This window comes from Tachyglossus aculeatus, chromosome 3 (assembly GCF_015852505.1).
Source record: "Tachyglossus aculeatus isolate mTacAcu1 chromosome 3, mTacAcu1.pri, whole genome shotgun sequence".
NCBI lineage: Eukaryota > Metazoa > Chordata > Mammalia > Monotremata > Tachyglossidae > Tachyglossus > Tachyglossus aculeatus.
In genome coordinates this window covers 34,038,489-34,051,632 of record NC_052068.1, presented here as the reverse complement: position 1 = coordinate 34,051,632, position 13,144 = coordinate 34,038,489, and the positions used below count along the sequence as shown (strand labels likewise).

Below are 13,144 nucleotides of genomic sequence, written 5' to 3'. Positions count from 1 at the left end.
CTCCACCTGGGACAGGGACTGCAACCAACCCAATTTGCTGGTATCCACCCCAGTGCTTAGTACAGTGCTCCGCACATAGTAAGTGCATAACAAATACCATAATTATCATTTTTAATGTTGGGGGGGCAGACTCCCCAAAGTCCACGATGATTGTAATGAGATTTATTGGACGCTCAACTGGTTGATATAAACTGTACTATGAGACGGAAGCTTTCCCTCAGCTACCCCACATAAACTTAAGAACAATAATGTCACTCAATTGGTGATATTTATTGAGTGCTTACTGTGTGTATGGCACTGTGCTAAGATCTTGGGAGAGTAATTTTTTTTTAACGGTATTTGTAAAGCGCTTACTATGTGCCAGGCACTGTACTAAGTGCTGGGGGAGACACAAGCTAATCAGGCTGGGTACAGTCCATGTCCCACAAGGGGCTCACAGTCTTAATCCCCATTTCCAGTCTTAATCCCCATTTAGAGAAGCAGCGTGGCTCAGTGGAAAGAGCGGAGTCAGAGGTCATGGGTTCAAATCCCGGCTCCGCCAACTGTCAGCTGTGTGACCTTGGGCAAGTCACTTCACTTCTCTGGGCCTCAGTTCCCTCATCTTTTAAACTGTGAGCCCACTGTTGGGTAGGGACTGTCTCTATATTTTGCCAATTTGTACTTCCCAAGTGCTTAAGTACAGTGCTCTGCACACAGTAAGCGCTCAATAAATACGACTGATTGATTGATTAAAATGGGGATTAAGACTGTGAGCCCCCCGTGGGACAACCTGATCGCCTTGTAACCTCCCCAGCGCTTAGGACAGTGCCTTGTACATAGTAAGCGCTTAATAAATGCCATCATCATCATCATTTAGAGGTGAGGTCACTGAGGCATTGAGAAGTTAGGTGACTCGCCCAAGGTCACCCAGCAGGCGAGTGGTGGGGTCGGGATTAGAACCCGGGTCCTTCTGACTCCCAGCCCTAACTTTATCCACGTTTGGAAAAGATGTTAGAAAATGATGACGCTTACCATTCCCGCAAGGTAGTCCGGATTGAACTGACTGGCGTAGGCGGACACAGTGTCGAGCCCGATGGGAGGCCCGCCGGCCGGGGGGTAACCACCACCACTAGCACCCCAGGGATTGCCACCTGGACACAACACAGAAAGAGATGATCAGCCCAAAGCCCAATGCTCTGACGACCCTCAGCCTCTAGTCGTTTATGAGAATAATAAAAATAACAGCAATGCTGGCATTTGTTAAGCGCTTACTATGTGCCAAGCACTGTTCTAAGCGCTGCGGTAGATACAAGGTGATCAGGTTGTCCCACGTGGAGCTCACAGTCTTAATCTTAGACAATCAGCGTGGCTCAGTGGAAAGAGCCCGGGCTTTGGAGTTAGAGTTCATGGGTTCAAATCCTGGCTCCGCCACCTGTCAGCTGCGTGACTCTGGGCAAGTCACTTCACTTCTCTGTGCCTCAGTTGCCTCATCTGTAAAATGGGGGATTAAGACTGTGAACCCCCATGTGGGACAACCTGATCACCTTGTAACCTCCCCCGCGCTTAGAACAGTGCTTTGCACATAGTAAGCGCTTAATAAATGCCATCATTATTATTATTAATCTGCATTTTATAGATGAGGTAACTGAGGCCCAGGCAAGTGAAGTGACTTGCCCAAAGTCACACGGCTGACAAGTATATATGTTTGTACATATTTATTACTCTATTTATCTATTTATTTTACTTGTACATATCTATTCTATTTATTTTATTTTGTTAGTATGTTTGGTTTTGTTCTCTGTCTCCCCCTATCATCATCATTATCATCATCAATCGTATTTATTGAGCGCTTACTATGTGCAGAGCACTGTACTAAGCGCTTGGGAAGTACAAATTGGCAACATATAGAGACAGTCCCTACACAGCAGTGGGCTCACAGTCTAAAAGGGGTCACAGTTTTAATCCCCATTTTACAGATAAGGAAACTGAGGCCCAGAGAAGTGGAGTTTTAGACTGTTAGCCCACTGTTGGGTAGGGACCGTCTCTATATGTTGCCAAATTGTACTTCCCAAGCGCTTAGTACAGTGCTCTGCACATAGTAAGTGCTCAATAAATACGATTGATGATGATGATGAAGTGGCGGAGCCGGGATTAGAACCCACGACCTTTGACTCCCAAGCACATGCTCTTTCCACTGAGCCACGTTGCTTATTACAGTCTTTCTGGGCAGGGGAAAAGTAATAATAATAGTGATGATGATGATGGTATTTGTTAAGTGCTTACTAGGTGTCAAGCACTGTTCTAAGTGCTGGGGTAGAAACAGGCTAATTGGGTTGGACACAGTCCCTGTCCCACATGGGGCTCACAGTTTTAATCCCTATTAAACAGCTGAGGTAACTGAGGCCTGGAGAAGTGAAGTGACTTGCTCAAGGTCACACAGCAGCCAAGTGGTGGAGCCGGGATTAGAACCCAGGTCCTTTTGACTTGCAGGCCCAGGCTCTATCCACTATGCCATGCTGCTCAAAAGTGGGTCTCCATTACACAATTTAAATACAAAGCAGCGTGGCTCAGTGGAAAGAGCCCGAGCTTTGGAGTCAGAGGTCATGGGTTCAAATCCCGGCTCCGCCACTTGTCAGCTGTGTGACTTTGGGCAACTCACTTCACTTCTCGGGGCCTCAGTTGCCTCATCTGCAAAATGGGGATTGAGACTGTGAGCCCCAGGTGGGACAACCTGATCACCTTGTAAGCTCCCCAGCGCTTAGAACAGTGGTTTGCCCATAGTAAGCACTTAACAAATGCCATCATTATTACAGAAAACACTGCAAGGAGAAAGGCAGGTTCTTCCCACAACGGAAGGCTCTTCTGGTACCATACAGCTAATCAATCAATCGTATTTATTGAGCGCTTACTGTGTGCAGAGCACTGTACTAAGTGCTTGGGAAGTACAAGTTGGCAACATATAGAGACGGTCCCTACCCAACAGTGGGCTCACCAATCAATGGTATTTATTGAGCGCTTACTGTGTGAGGGGCACTGGACTAAGCGCTGAGGGAAGACAATAAAGGAACAGGTTGGCACAAGTGGATTCCACGTTGGAGGCAACTGCTTTGCAAGTGTTTGTGCTCTCGGTTCAGGCGTGATGCTTTTCGTTTCCAGCCTCTGCCTCAGCTTTATTGCTCTGTACTGCCCAACACTGTATGCCACACACTCAGTTTTTCAGCCACACTTGCACACAAGGATGGGAGCTTATCATCACCATCCTCATTTTAAAATTTTTTATTATATTTGTTAAGAGTTTATTATTATTATTAATAATAACAATGATAAATAATGGTATTTGTTAAGCATATGTGCCCAGAACTGTACTAAGCACTGGGGTAGATTCAAGCCAATTGGGTTGGACACGATCCCTGTCCTGCATTCGGCTCACAGTCTTAATCCCCATTTTACAGATAAGGAAACTGAGGCACAGAGAAGTGGAGTGACTTGCCTAAGGCCCCACAACAGACAAGTGGCAGAGCTGGGATTGGAACCCGTGACCTTCTGACTCCCAAGCTTGTGGTCGATTCACTATGACATGCTGCCATCCGCATAGCTTACTATGTATTAAGCACTATTCTAAGCGCTGGGGTCCCTGTATTCATTCATTCAATCATATTTATTGAGCGCTTACTGTGTGCAGAGCATATTTATTGAGCGCTTACTGTGTGCAGAGCACTGTACTAAGCACTTGGGAAGTACAAACTGGCAACGTATAGAGACGGTCCCTACCCAACAACGGGCTCACAGTCTAGACGGGGGAGACAGACAACAAAACAAAACACGTAGACAGGTGTCGAGTCGTCAGAACAAACAGAATTAAAGCTAAATGCGCATCATTAACAAAATAAATAAAATAGTAAATATGTACAAGTAAAATAGAGTAATAAATCTGTACAACTATATATACAGGTGCTGTGGGGAGGGGAAGGAGGTAGGGCTGGGGGGATTCATTCATTCAGTCGTATTTATTGAGCGCTTACTTTGTGCAGAACACTGTACTAAGCGCTTGGGAAGTACAAGTTGGCAACATCTAGAGACCGTCCCTACCCAACAACAGGCTCACAGTCTAGAAGGGGGAGACAGACAATGAAACAAAACGTGGTCAGGTGTCAAGTCATCAGAATAAATAGAAGTAAACTAGATGCACATCATTGACAAACTAAATAGAAGGTCAATATGTACAAGTAAAATAAATAGAGTAATAAATCTGTACAAACATATATACAGGTGCTGTGGGGAGGGGAAGGAGGTAGGATGGGGAGGGAGAATTGGTATGTAAACCCGACATGGGCGGGGAACACGTCTGACAATCTCTCCCAAATGCTTAGTACAGTGATCTGCACATAGTAAGCACTCAATAAATAGGATTGATGGATTGAATCCCCACGTTACGATGGAGAACTTGAGACCCAGAGAAGTTAAGTGACTTGCCCAAGGTCACAGTCATTCATTCAGTCGTGTTTATTGGGTGATTACTGCACGCAGAGCACTGTACTAAGTGCCTGGGACAGTACAATGCAGCAATAAACAGCACACTCCCTGCCCACAATGTGGTGGAGCTGGGATTAAAACCCCGGTCTTCTAGACTGAGCCCACTGTTGGGTAGGGACCGCCTCTATGTTGCCAACTTGTACTTCCCAAGCGCTTAGTACAGTGCTCTGCACACAGTAAGAGCTCAATAAATATGAATGAATGAATGAATGACCTCCAGGGTCATGCTTTTTCCACACAGCCCCGCTGCTCCTCAAAAATGAAGAACAGAAATACACACATATTTCATAGTAGTGGGTGTATATATAAACACACACACACTCTACCACGCAGCACTTTGTGATCTTCTGTGTAAATATGGAACTGCATTTATTATTACAGTAAAGCGAAAATAACTCGTAAGGAACATGACAATAAACCATGTACAGCTGCATCCTGATACTTAAATATTGCATTTTTTGTCTAATTTTACTACATTTGTTACCTGTATATAATATATGTAAATGTAAAGTGTCTGTAATAGATTACATTCTTTCTTTTCTATTGGTGTACCAAATAAAAAGAATTTGTAATAAAATGTAACCGTAAAATGTAAAAAGTATTTCAGCTATATTACTGTTCGCAAGAGCAGATGTCTAGTTGCTTCTGCGGTTCTGCCTAAATGCAGTTGTGAACAATGTTATCTTACACCACGCTGACCAGAAACTGGAAACTCTACCGCTCTCAGTCTCCTGGGCCTGCCCCAAATGGAAATTCAACTGGCATCTCGGGGAGTTTTGGTTTGGTTCTAAATTACTTTAAATTACACTTTCAAATTGAAATTGTTTTTAAATAAGGGCATTTCCCCAGGAAGCAGCATGGCCTGGTGGATAGAGAGCGGGTTTTACTATTCTATTTATTTTATTTTGTTAATATGGTTCCGTTTGTCGTCTGTCTCCCCCTTCTAGACTGTGAGCCCGTTGTTGGGTAGCGACCGTCTCTGTGTGTTGCCGACTTGTACTTCCCAAGCGCTTAGTACAGTGCTCTGCACACAGTAAGCGCTCAATAAATACAACTGAATGAATGAAAAGGAGTGGCAAGGGTGTACGGCATTCTGCTATTATTGGACATAGCGTAGAAATTCGCTTAGAAAAGTGTCCAACATGGTGCTATCTTTGACCTATCTGCCCTCTAATCCGTTAATTTTTTTTTTTTAATAGACCTTGTTAGGCATTTACCATGTGCCCGGCATGGTGCTAATCGCTGGTGTAGGATGGGCACAGTCATGTCCCTCAAGGGGCTCCCAGTCAAAGGCGGAGGAAGGAGGAGTTCCTCCCCATTTTACAGATGAAGTAACTGAGGCACAGAAAAGTGAAGTCACTTGCCCAAGTCCACACAGCAGACTAGTGGCAGTGATGGGATTAGAACTCAGGACCTCAGCTCTTTCCACTGTCGAACCAATGATGACCACATGATTTTACTACTACGTGGCATTCCTCAAGAACAAAGCTCCTGCATTATTGGAGACCTCCTTGTAAATGGAAAACCCTCAACGTTATTAATGTTTCCTCTTCCAGTGAGTTTGAAAGGTCGCGATAACCTAAGAAGAGAAGCTCCCCCCGCCCCCCGATACGTTTTTAGACAGGTTTGTGACGTACAAAGCTTTTTTAATGAAGTATTTAATGAGGTTCTTCAATCAGCATAATAAGAGAGGAAAATCAATGGCTGGAACCCAAAACAGCAAAATATTCATTTCTATTGGTGAAATAATAATAATAATAATTATGATATTTGTTAAGCACTTACTGTGTATAATAATAATTATTATATTAAGCACTTACTGTGTATAATAATTATTATGATGATATTTGTTAAGCACTTACTGCGTATAATAATAATTATTATGATATTTGTTAAGCACTTACTGTGTATAATAATAATTATTATGATGATATTTGTTAAGCACTGTGTATAATAATAATTATTATGATGATATTTGTTAAGCACTTACTGTGCATAATAATTATTATTATGATGATATTTGTTAAGCACTTACTGTGTATAATAGTAATTATTATGATGATATTTGTAAAGCACTTACTGTATACCAGGCACTGTACATTAAGTGCTGGGGTGGATACTGTGAGCCCGCTGTTGGGTAGGGACCGTCTCTATATGTTGCCAACTTGTACTTCCCAAGCGCTTAGTACAGTGCTCTGCACACGGTAAGCGCTCAATAAATACGATTGAAAGAATGAATGTCCCACATGGGGCTCACTGTCTTAATCCCCATTTTACAGATGAGGGAACTGAGGCATAGGGAAGTAAAGTGACTTGCCCGAGGTCACCCAGCAGACAATAATAATAATAACAACAATAATGATTATGGTATTTGGTAAGTGCTTAATGAGAGCCAGTCACTGTTCTAGGCACAGGGGTAGATAGGAGCAAGTCAGGTTGGACACAGTCCCTGTCCCACGTGGGGCTCATAGTCAACCCCGTTTTACAGATGATGGAACTGAGGCACAGAGAAGTTAAGTGACTTCCCAAGGTCACACAGCAAAGAAGTGGCAGGTCCTTCTGATTCCCAGGCCTGTGCTCTGTCCTCTAGGTCACTAGGAGTGGTAGAGCGGGGCCGTACGGTTTATGGTGGCGTTGACTGAGGGTGGGATGACCTTTCCAAATCCTTCCCACGCTTATGAGTCTTCGACTCAGTAGCAGTCACAGTATTTAGTAATAATAATAATAATGGCATTTATTAAGCGCTTACTTTGTGCAGAGCACTGTACTAGAGAGAAGTAGCGTGGCTCAGTGGAAAGAGCCCGGGCTTTGGAGTCAGAAGCCATGGGTTCAAACTCCGGTTCTGCCACTTGTCTGCTGTGTGACTTTGCTTCTCTGGGCCTCAGTTACCTCATCTGCGAAACGGGGATCAAGACCGTGAGCCCCGAGTGGGGCACGGACTGTGTTCAACCTGATTAGCGCTTAGTACAGTGCCTGGCACACAGTAAGTGCTTACCAAAATACCAGTTAAAAAGAAAAAAGTCCCAGTCTAGATCTCTGGCTCATTCCCCCAAGGTCTGGGTCTTTTAGACTGTGAGCCCACTGTTGGGTAGGGACTGTCTCTATATGTTGCCAACTTGTACTTCCCAAGCGCTTAGTACAGTGCTCTGCACACAGTAAGTGCTCAATAAATACAATTAATTGATTGATTGGGGAGCTGTGTACTGGGCCTAGTGGGTTAGGCCGTCCCCTCGTGAACGGCTGCTCTTGCTGCGGTGGCAAACTGTGGGTTGTGAGGTGGATTTTCCTCTCTTTCGGCAACTCGGTTTGCTTTTCCCCAACAGGGAGCAAACTATGTTCCAGGAAAAACGGGAGGGAGAGGGGAAAAAACAGCTTGGGGGCTGCGGGCAGAACAAAAAAGGTTATCGCTGGCGCCCATGGGGACAGGCTGACCAATAAATACCACGCTCCATCACCTGACCGGAGTGGTCTAACTTCTCGGCCCCCTCCCCTGGCAAGCTGCCTTCTCTAACTCTGAAAAGTGGCCAGTTCTCAGGGTCTGAAATCTCCCTCTCCCACTCACGCAATCTCTCTCACTCACACAATCCCTCTCTCAATCTCTCTCTTTCTATCTCCCTGGCAAAGAACAAGCAGAGTTCAGGTGTGTGACTGCAGCCCCGTTTGGAAAAAAATCTGTTTCCCTTCAAGAAACCGAATTACTTCCAAATGTTCTTACCTGGAGCCGCCGGCGGGTAACCCCCTGCGGGTGGAGGATAACCTGGATAGCTCATTGCTTCAACCTAAAATGAAAAAAGAAAGTACATTATTCCCCTTTCTTCCTCTCTCCAGCCTTACTACATTTTATGTTAGCCAATGATTTCTGGGGATCAAAATCGACTTTCAAGCACCTCCAACCATAACCACTGTGACTGTTTCAATCCTGTTATTTATGTTGCCATGTTGCCATGTATGTTATTATATATGTTGCCAACTTGTACTTCCCAAGCGCTTAGTACAGTGCTCTGCACACAATAAGCGCTCAATAAATACGATTGATTGATTATTTAGCTGGCTGAGTTGTTTCCTACTCAGTGTTCGATGTTTGATGGGGATTGCCTAAAAATATGCAGGAAATGGAAATCAATCAATCAATCAATCGCATTTATTGAGCGCTTATTATGTGCAGAGCACTGTACTAAGCGCTTGTGAAGTACAAATTGGCAACATATAGAGTCAGTCCCTACCCAACAGTGGGCTCACAGTCTAAAAGGGGGAGACAGAGAACAAGGGACTACAGTCCTTCAATTTCCTCGACTTTGTACCAGAGGCCTTGCTCCCACACAAATATCCTATGTCCACAACGGATAATTGAGAAGCAGCGTGGCTCAGTGGAAAGAGCCCGGGCTTTGGAGTCAGAGGTCATGGGTTCAAATGCCGGCTCTGCCAACTGTCGGCTGGGTGACTTTGGGAAAGTCACAACTTCTATGTGCCTCAGTTAAATCATCTGTAAAACGGGGTTAGGACTGTGAGCCCGCCGTGGGACAACCTGATCACCTTGTAACCTCCCCGGTGCTTAAAACAGTGCTTTGCACATAGTAAATGCTTAATAAATGCTATCATTATTATTATTATTATTATTATAATGCACTCCAGTGCTTGGCACAGTGCCTTGCACATAGCAAGCGTTTACCAAATACCTCAATTCTCACCGCTATCATTACTGCAGTGATCCATGTGCTTCTCTAGTCCCTCAGTCTCCTAGAAGTACACAAATGGCAAGTCCCTTATTAAATGCAGCAAGCACCGATCGGTTGTCTAGTCCTCTGTGACTCCTGAGCGGATGGCATCACGCCTTTTCCAGTCTTCTACAGAATGCACCATTACACCTGGAAAATATTTTTTTGTGGCATTCGTTAAGCGCCTGCTGTGTGCCAGACACTGCACTAAGCACTGAGGTGGATACAAGCTAATCAGGTCGGACACATTTAATGTCTCTCATTGGGCCCACAGCATTGATCCTTCATTTTGCAGGTGAGGTAACTGAGGCGTGGAGAAGTGAAGTGACTTGCCCAAGGCCACACAGCAGGTAAGTGGTGGAGTAGGGATTGGAGCCCAGGTCTAGCCTCTTTCCACTAGGCTACACTGCTTCTAAAAAGAGTCTTTTTATCTTTTCAAAGAATGAAGCCATTAATAGTGGTTACAGTGTTAATTACGTGGCCCGGTGGGTAGATCGCGGGCCTGGGAATCAGAAGGACCTGGGTTCTAGTTCTGGCTCTGCCGCTTGTCTTTTCTGTGACTTGGGAAAGTGACAACTTCTCTGAGTCTTCATTTTCTCATCTGCAAAATGAGGGTAAATCCCTGTTCTCCCTCTGTGGGCCCCATGTGGGACAGGGACTGTGTTCAACCAGCTGCATTCATTCATTCATTCAATAATATTTATTGAGCACTTACTGTGTGCAGAGCACTGTACTAAGCGCTTGGGAAGTCCAAGTTGGCAACACATAGAGACGGTCCCTACCCAACAGCGGGCTCACAGTGTCAGTCACTTCTATTTATTGAGCGGTTACTGTGTGCAGAGCACTGTACTGAGTGCTTGGGCGAATACAGTGCAACGATAGACACATTCTCTGCTTTAATTTTATCTATCCTAGAACTTAATAAAGGGCTTGACACTTTTATCCTTTTTTTTTAAAAAAAAAAGGGTTCAAACCTCTCCACATGTCAGAAAAAAACCATCTAGATAGAGCCTCCCTACCATTAGTTGTGGAAATATAACAACATGTGTGAGAATAAAAGGCAGAGGTATTTTTTATCCATGCTTCTCTCAGGAAACATCCATTCCGGTAGTCAGGGTGTAAAGAGAATTGATTTTAAGCCACTCTCTGGCCATTTCCCAAGCTTGAGGTGATTAGTCATCAATTCCTCAAAAACTCTGGGAAAATGAGATGCATGGCTGTTGATTATTAATACTCTGACCTAGCCATCTTTTATAATAAAGGTGTTTGACTGAATTGACTAAGTCACGGACTAAGTCATCCTTTTCTCCCGTTATCACGGTTTTGGAGGAAGAGACTAGTATCCATACAATAATAATGGTATTTGTTAAGCGCTTACTACGTGCCAAGCGCTGTTCGAAGCGCTGGGGTAGATACAAGACAATCAGGTCGGACACAGTCCCTGTCCCACCTGGGGCTCACAGTCTTAGTCCCCATTTCCAGATGGAGTCACTGAGGCCCAGAGAAGTGAAAGGTCACGGAGCCGGGATTTAGAACCCGTGACTTTCTGACTCCCAGACTTTGGCTCCATCCACTAAGGCATGCTGCTTCTCACAGAGGTTGGTGTAACATAAAACGTATCCCTCACCGAATCAAAGGGTCCATTAAAAAGAACCAGAAGCCCAGATCGCAGTCACCTGGCGAAGCTTAACTAAAATCCAGTCCTTCTGCCCTTTCTAGACTTGGCCCCTCTGTCCCCCCAATTTAGCCTCATCACGTGAACATCCCCTTTGCGGAACGGGAAAGGCCAGGGTCTCCGGTCACATGAAAGTGCAAACCCGTTCTCTTTTTCCACCAGGCTACTCTGTCGAACCTGTCAGACTTGCTTTATAAATGCCATAAAGACCACAGGGCGTTCCAGACCTCTGAATTCGGAAGAACACTCTATTATTTACTACCGCTACAAGGTAATCTCTTCAACTGCTGTTTTCTGGGGAGAATCCTCAAAGATGGACCTTAAAAGGAATTAGATGCCAGTGTTTATTCACTTAGGAATACCAGTGGTTAAGTGACTTTTACCTCTACCCAGTGGGCTTCGATTTCAGGACCTAGATATCAAACTGACACAATGCATTCTCTCAAACATCTTCAAAAGTTTCCCTTCCTCTGCTTATTTCCAAAAATTCCTTGGGAATAAGGAAAATGAATCTACCTCTCTATATATGTACCTTTATATGTGTGTGTGTGTGTGTGTGTGTGTGTGTGTGTATGTGTGTGTGTGCATATCTATATCTATCTATCTATACATATATATACTATCTATATACATATCTATACATATCTATATATATACATATATATATAAGAGAGAGAGAAGGTTTATGGTACTAATGGTAAAAATCGTGGCATCACTTTATCAAATATAAATATACATAATTTTATATAATATATGTATATATGTGTATGATAAAGTGATACAATTGTTATATTAAGTTCTCACTACATACCCAACACTGTACTTAGCACTAGGGTGGATACAAGATCAACAGGGCCCACAAGGAGCTCACAGTCTCCGTAGGAAGGACAGGTATTGAATCCCCATTTTGCAGATGAGGGAACTGAGGCACAGAGAACTGAAGTGACTTGCCTGAGGTCACCCAGCGGGCAGGTGGCAGAGCTGGGATTAGAACCCATGACCTGACTCCCAGACTTGGGCTCTTAGCAGTGTGGCTCGGTGGAAAGAGCCCGGGCTTTGGAGTCAGAGGTCATGGGTTCAAATCCCGACTCCGCCAACTGTCAGCTGTGTGACTTTGGGCAAGTCACTTCACTTCTCTGGGCCTCAGTTCTGTCATTTGTAAAATGGGGATTAAAACTGTGAGCCCCCTGTGGGACAACCTGCTCACCTTGTAACCTCCCCAGAGCTTAGAACAGTGCTTTGCACATAGTAAGCGCTTAACAAATACCATCATTATTATTATTAGGGCACGCTGCTTCTCACATAGGTTGGTGTAACATAAAATATCTCCCTCACCGAATCAAAGGGTCCATTAAATAAGAAGCAGAGGCCCAATCAATCAATCAATTGTATTTATTGAGCGCTTACTGTGTGCAGAGCACTGTACTAAGAGCTTGGGAAGTACAAGTTGGCAACATATAGAGACGGTCCCTACCCAACAACGGGCTCACAGTCTAGAAGGGGGAGACAGAGAACAAAACAAAACATATTAACAAAATAAAATAGAATAGATATGTACAAGTAAAATAGAGTAATAAATATGTACAAACATATATACATATATACAGGTGCTGTGGGGAAGGGAAGGAGGTAAGACGGGGGGATGGAGAGGGGGATGAGGGGGAGAGGAAGGAGGGGGCTCAGTCTGGGAAGGCCTCCTGGAGGAGGTGAGCTTTCAGTAGGCCCAGATTGCAATCACCTGGTGAAGCTTAATGAAAACCCAGTTCTTCTGCCCAGGCTCTCTCCCCTACACCATAATAATGATAATAATAACTGTGATCTTTGTTGAGCGCTTACCCCCTCTCTATCCAAACCAGCTCTCTTCCTCCCTTCAAAGCCCTACTGAGAGCTCACCTCCTCCAGGAGGCCTTCCCACACTGAGCCCCCTTTTCCCTCTCCTTCTCCCCATCCTTCCCCTGCCCTACCTCCTTCCCCTCCCCACAGCACTTGTATATAATAATAATAATAATAATGATGGCATTTGTTAAGCGCTTACTATGTGCAAAGCACTGTTCTAAGCGCTGGGGAGATACAAGGTGATCAGGTTGTCCCACGTGGGGCTCACAGTCTTAATCCTCCTTTTACAGATGAGGTAACTGAGGCTCAGAGAAGTTAAGTGACTTGCCCAAGGTCACACAGCAGACATGTGGCGGAGCCGGGATTCGAACCCATGACCTCTGACTCCAAAGCCCGGGCTCTTTCC

At 44.6% G+C, this 13,144-nt stretch overlaps 1 protein-coding gene across 1 annotated transcript in view; it reads right to left on the bottom strand.

Annotated features, from left to right (window-relative positions):
- The window catches only part of ANXA11 (annexin A11), a 59,690-nt gene that overhangs the window by 22,186 nt on the left and 24,360 nt on the right, over positions 1-13,144 (bottom strand). The window contains exons 2-3 of the mRNA XM_038743696.1: positions 8,228-8,291; positions 1,012-1,130 (exon numbers count right to left, since the gene is read on the bottom strand). Coding sequence (XP_038599624.1) covers positions 1,012-1,130; positions 8,228-8,282 — 174 coding nt within the window. The 5' untranslated portion in view covers positions 8,283-8,291. The remainder of the gene's footprint in view (positions 1-1,011; positions 1,131-8,227; positions 8,292-13,144) is intronic.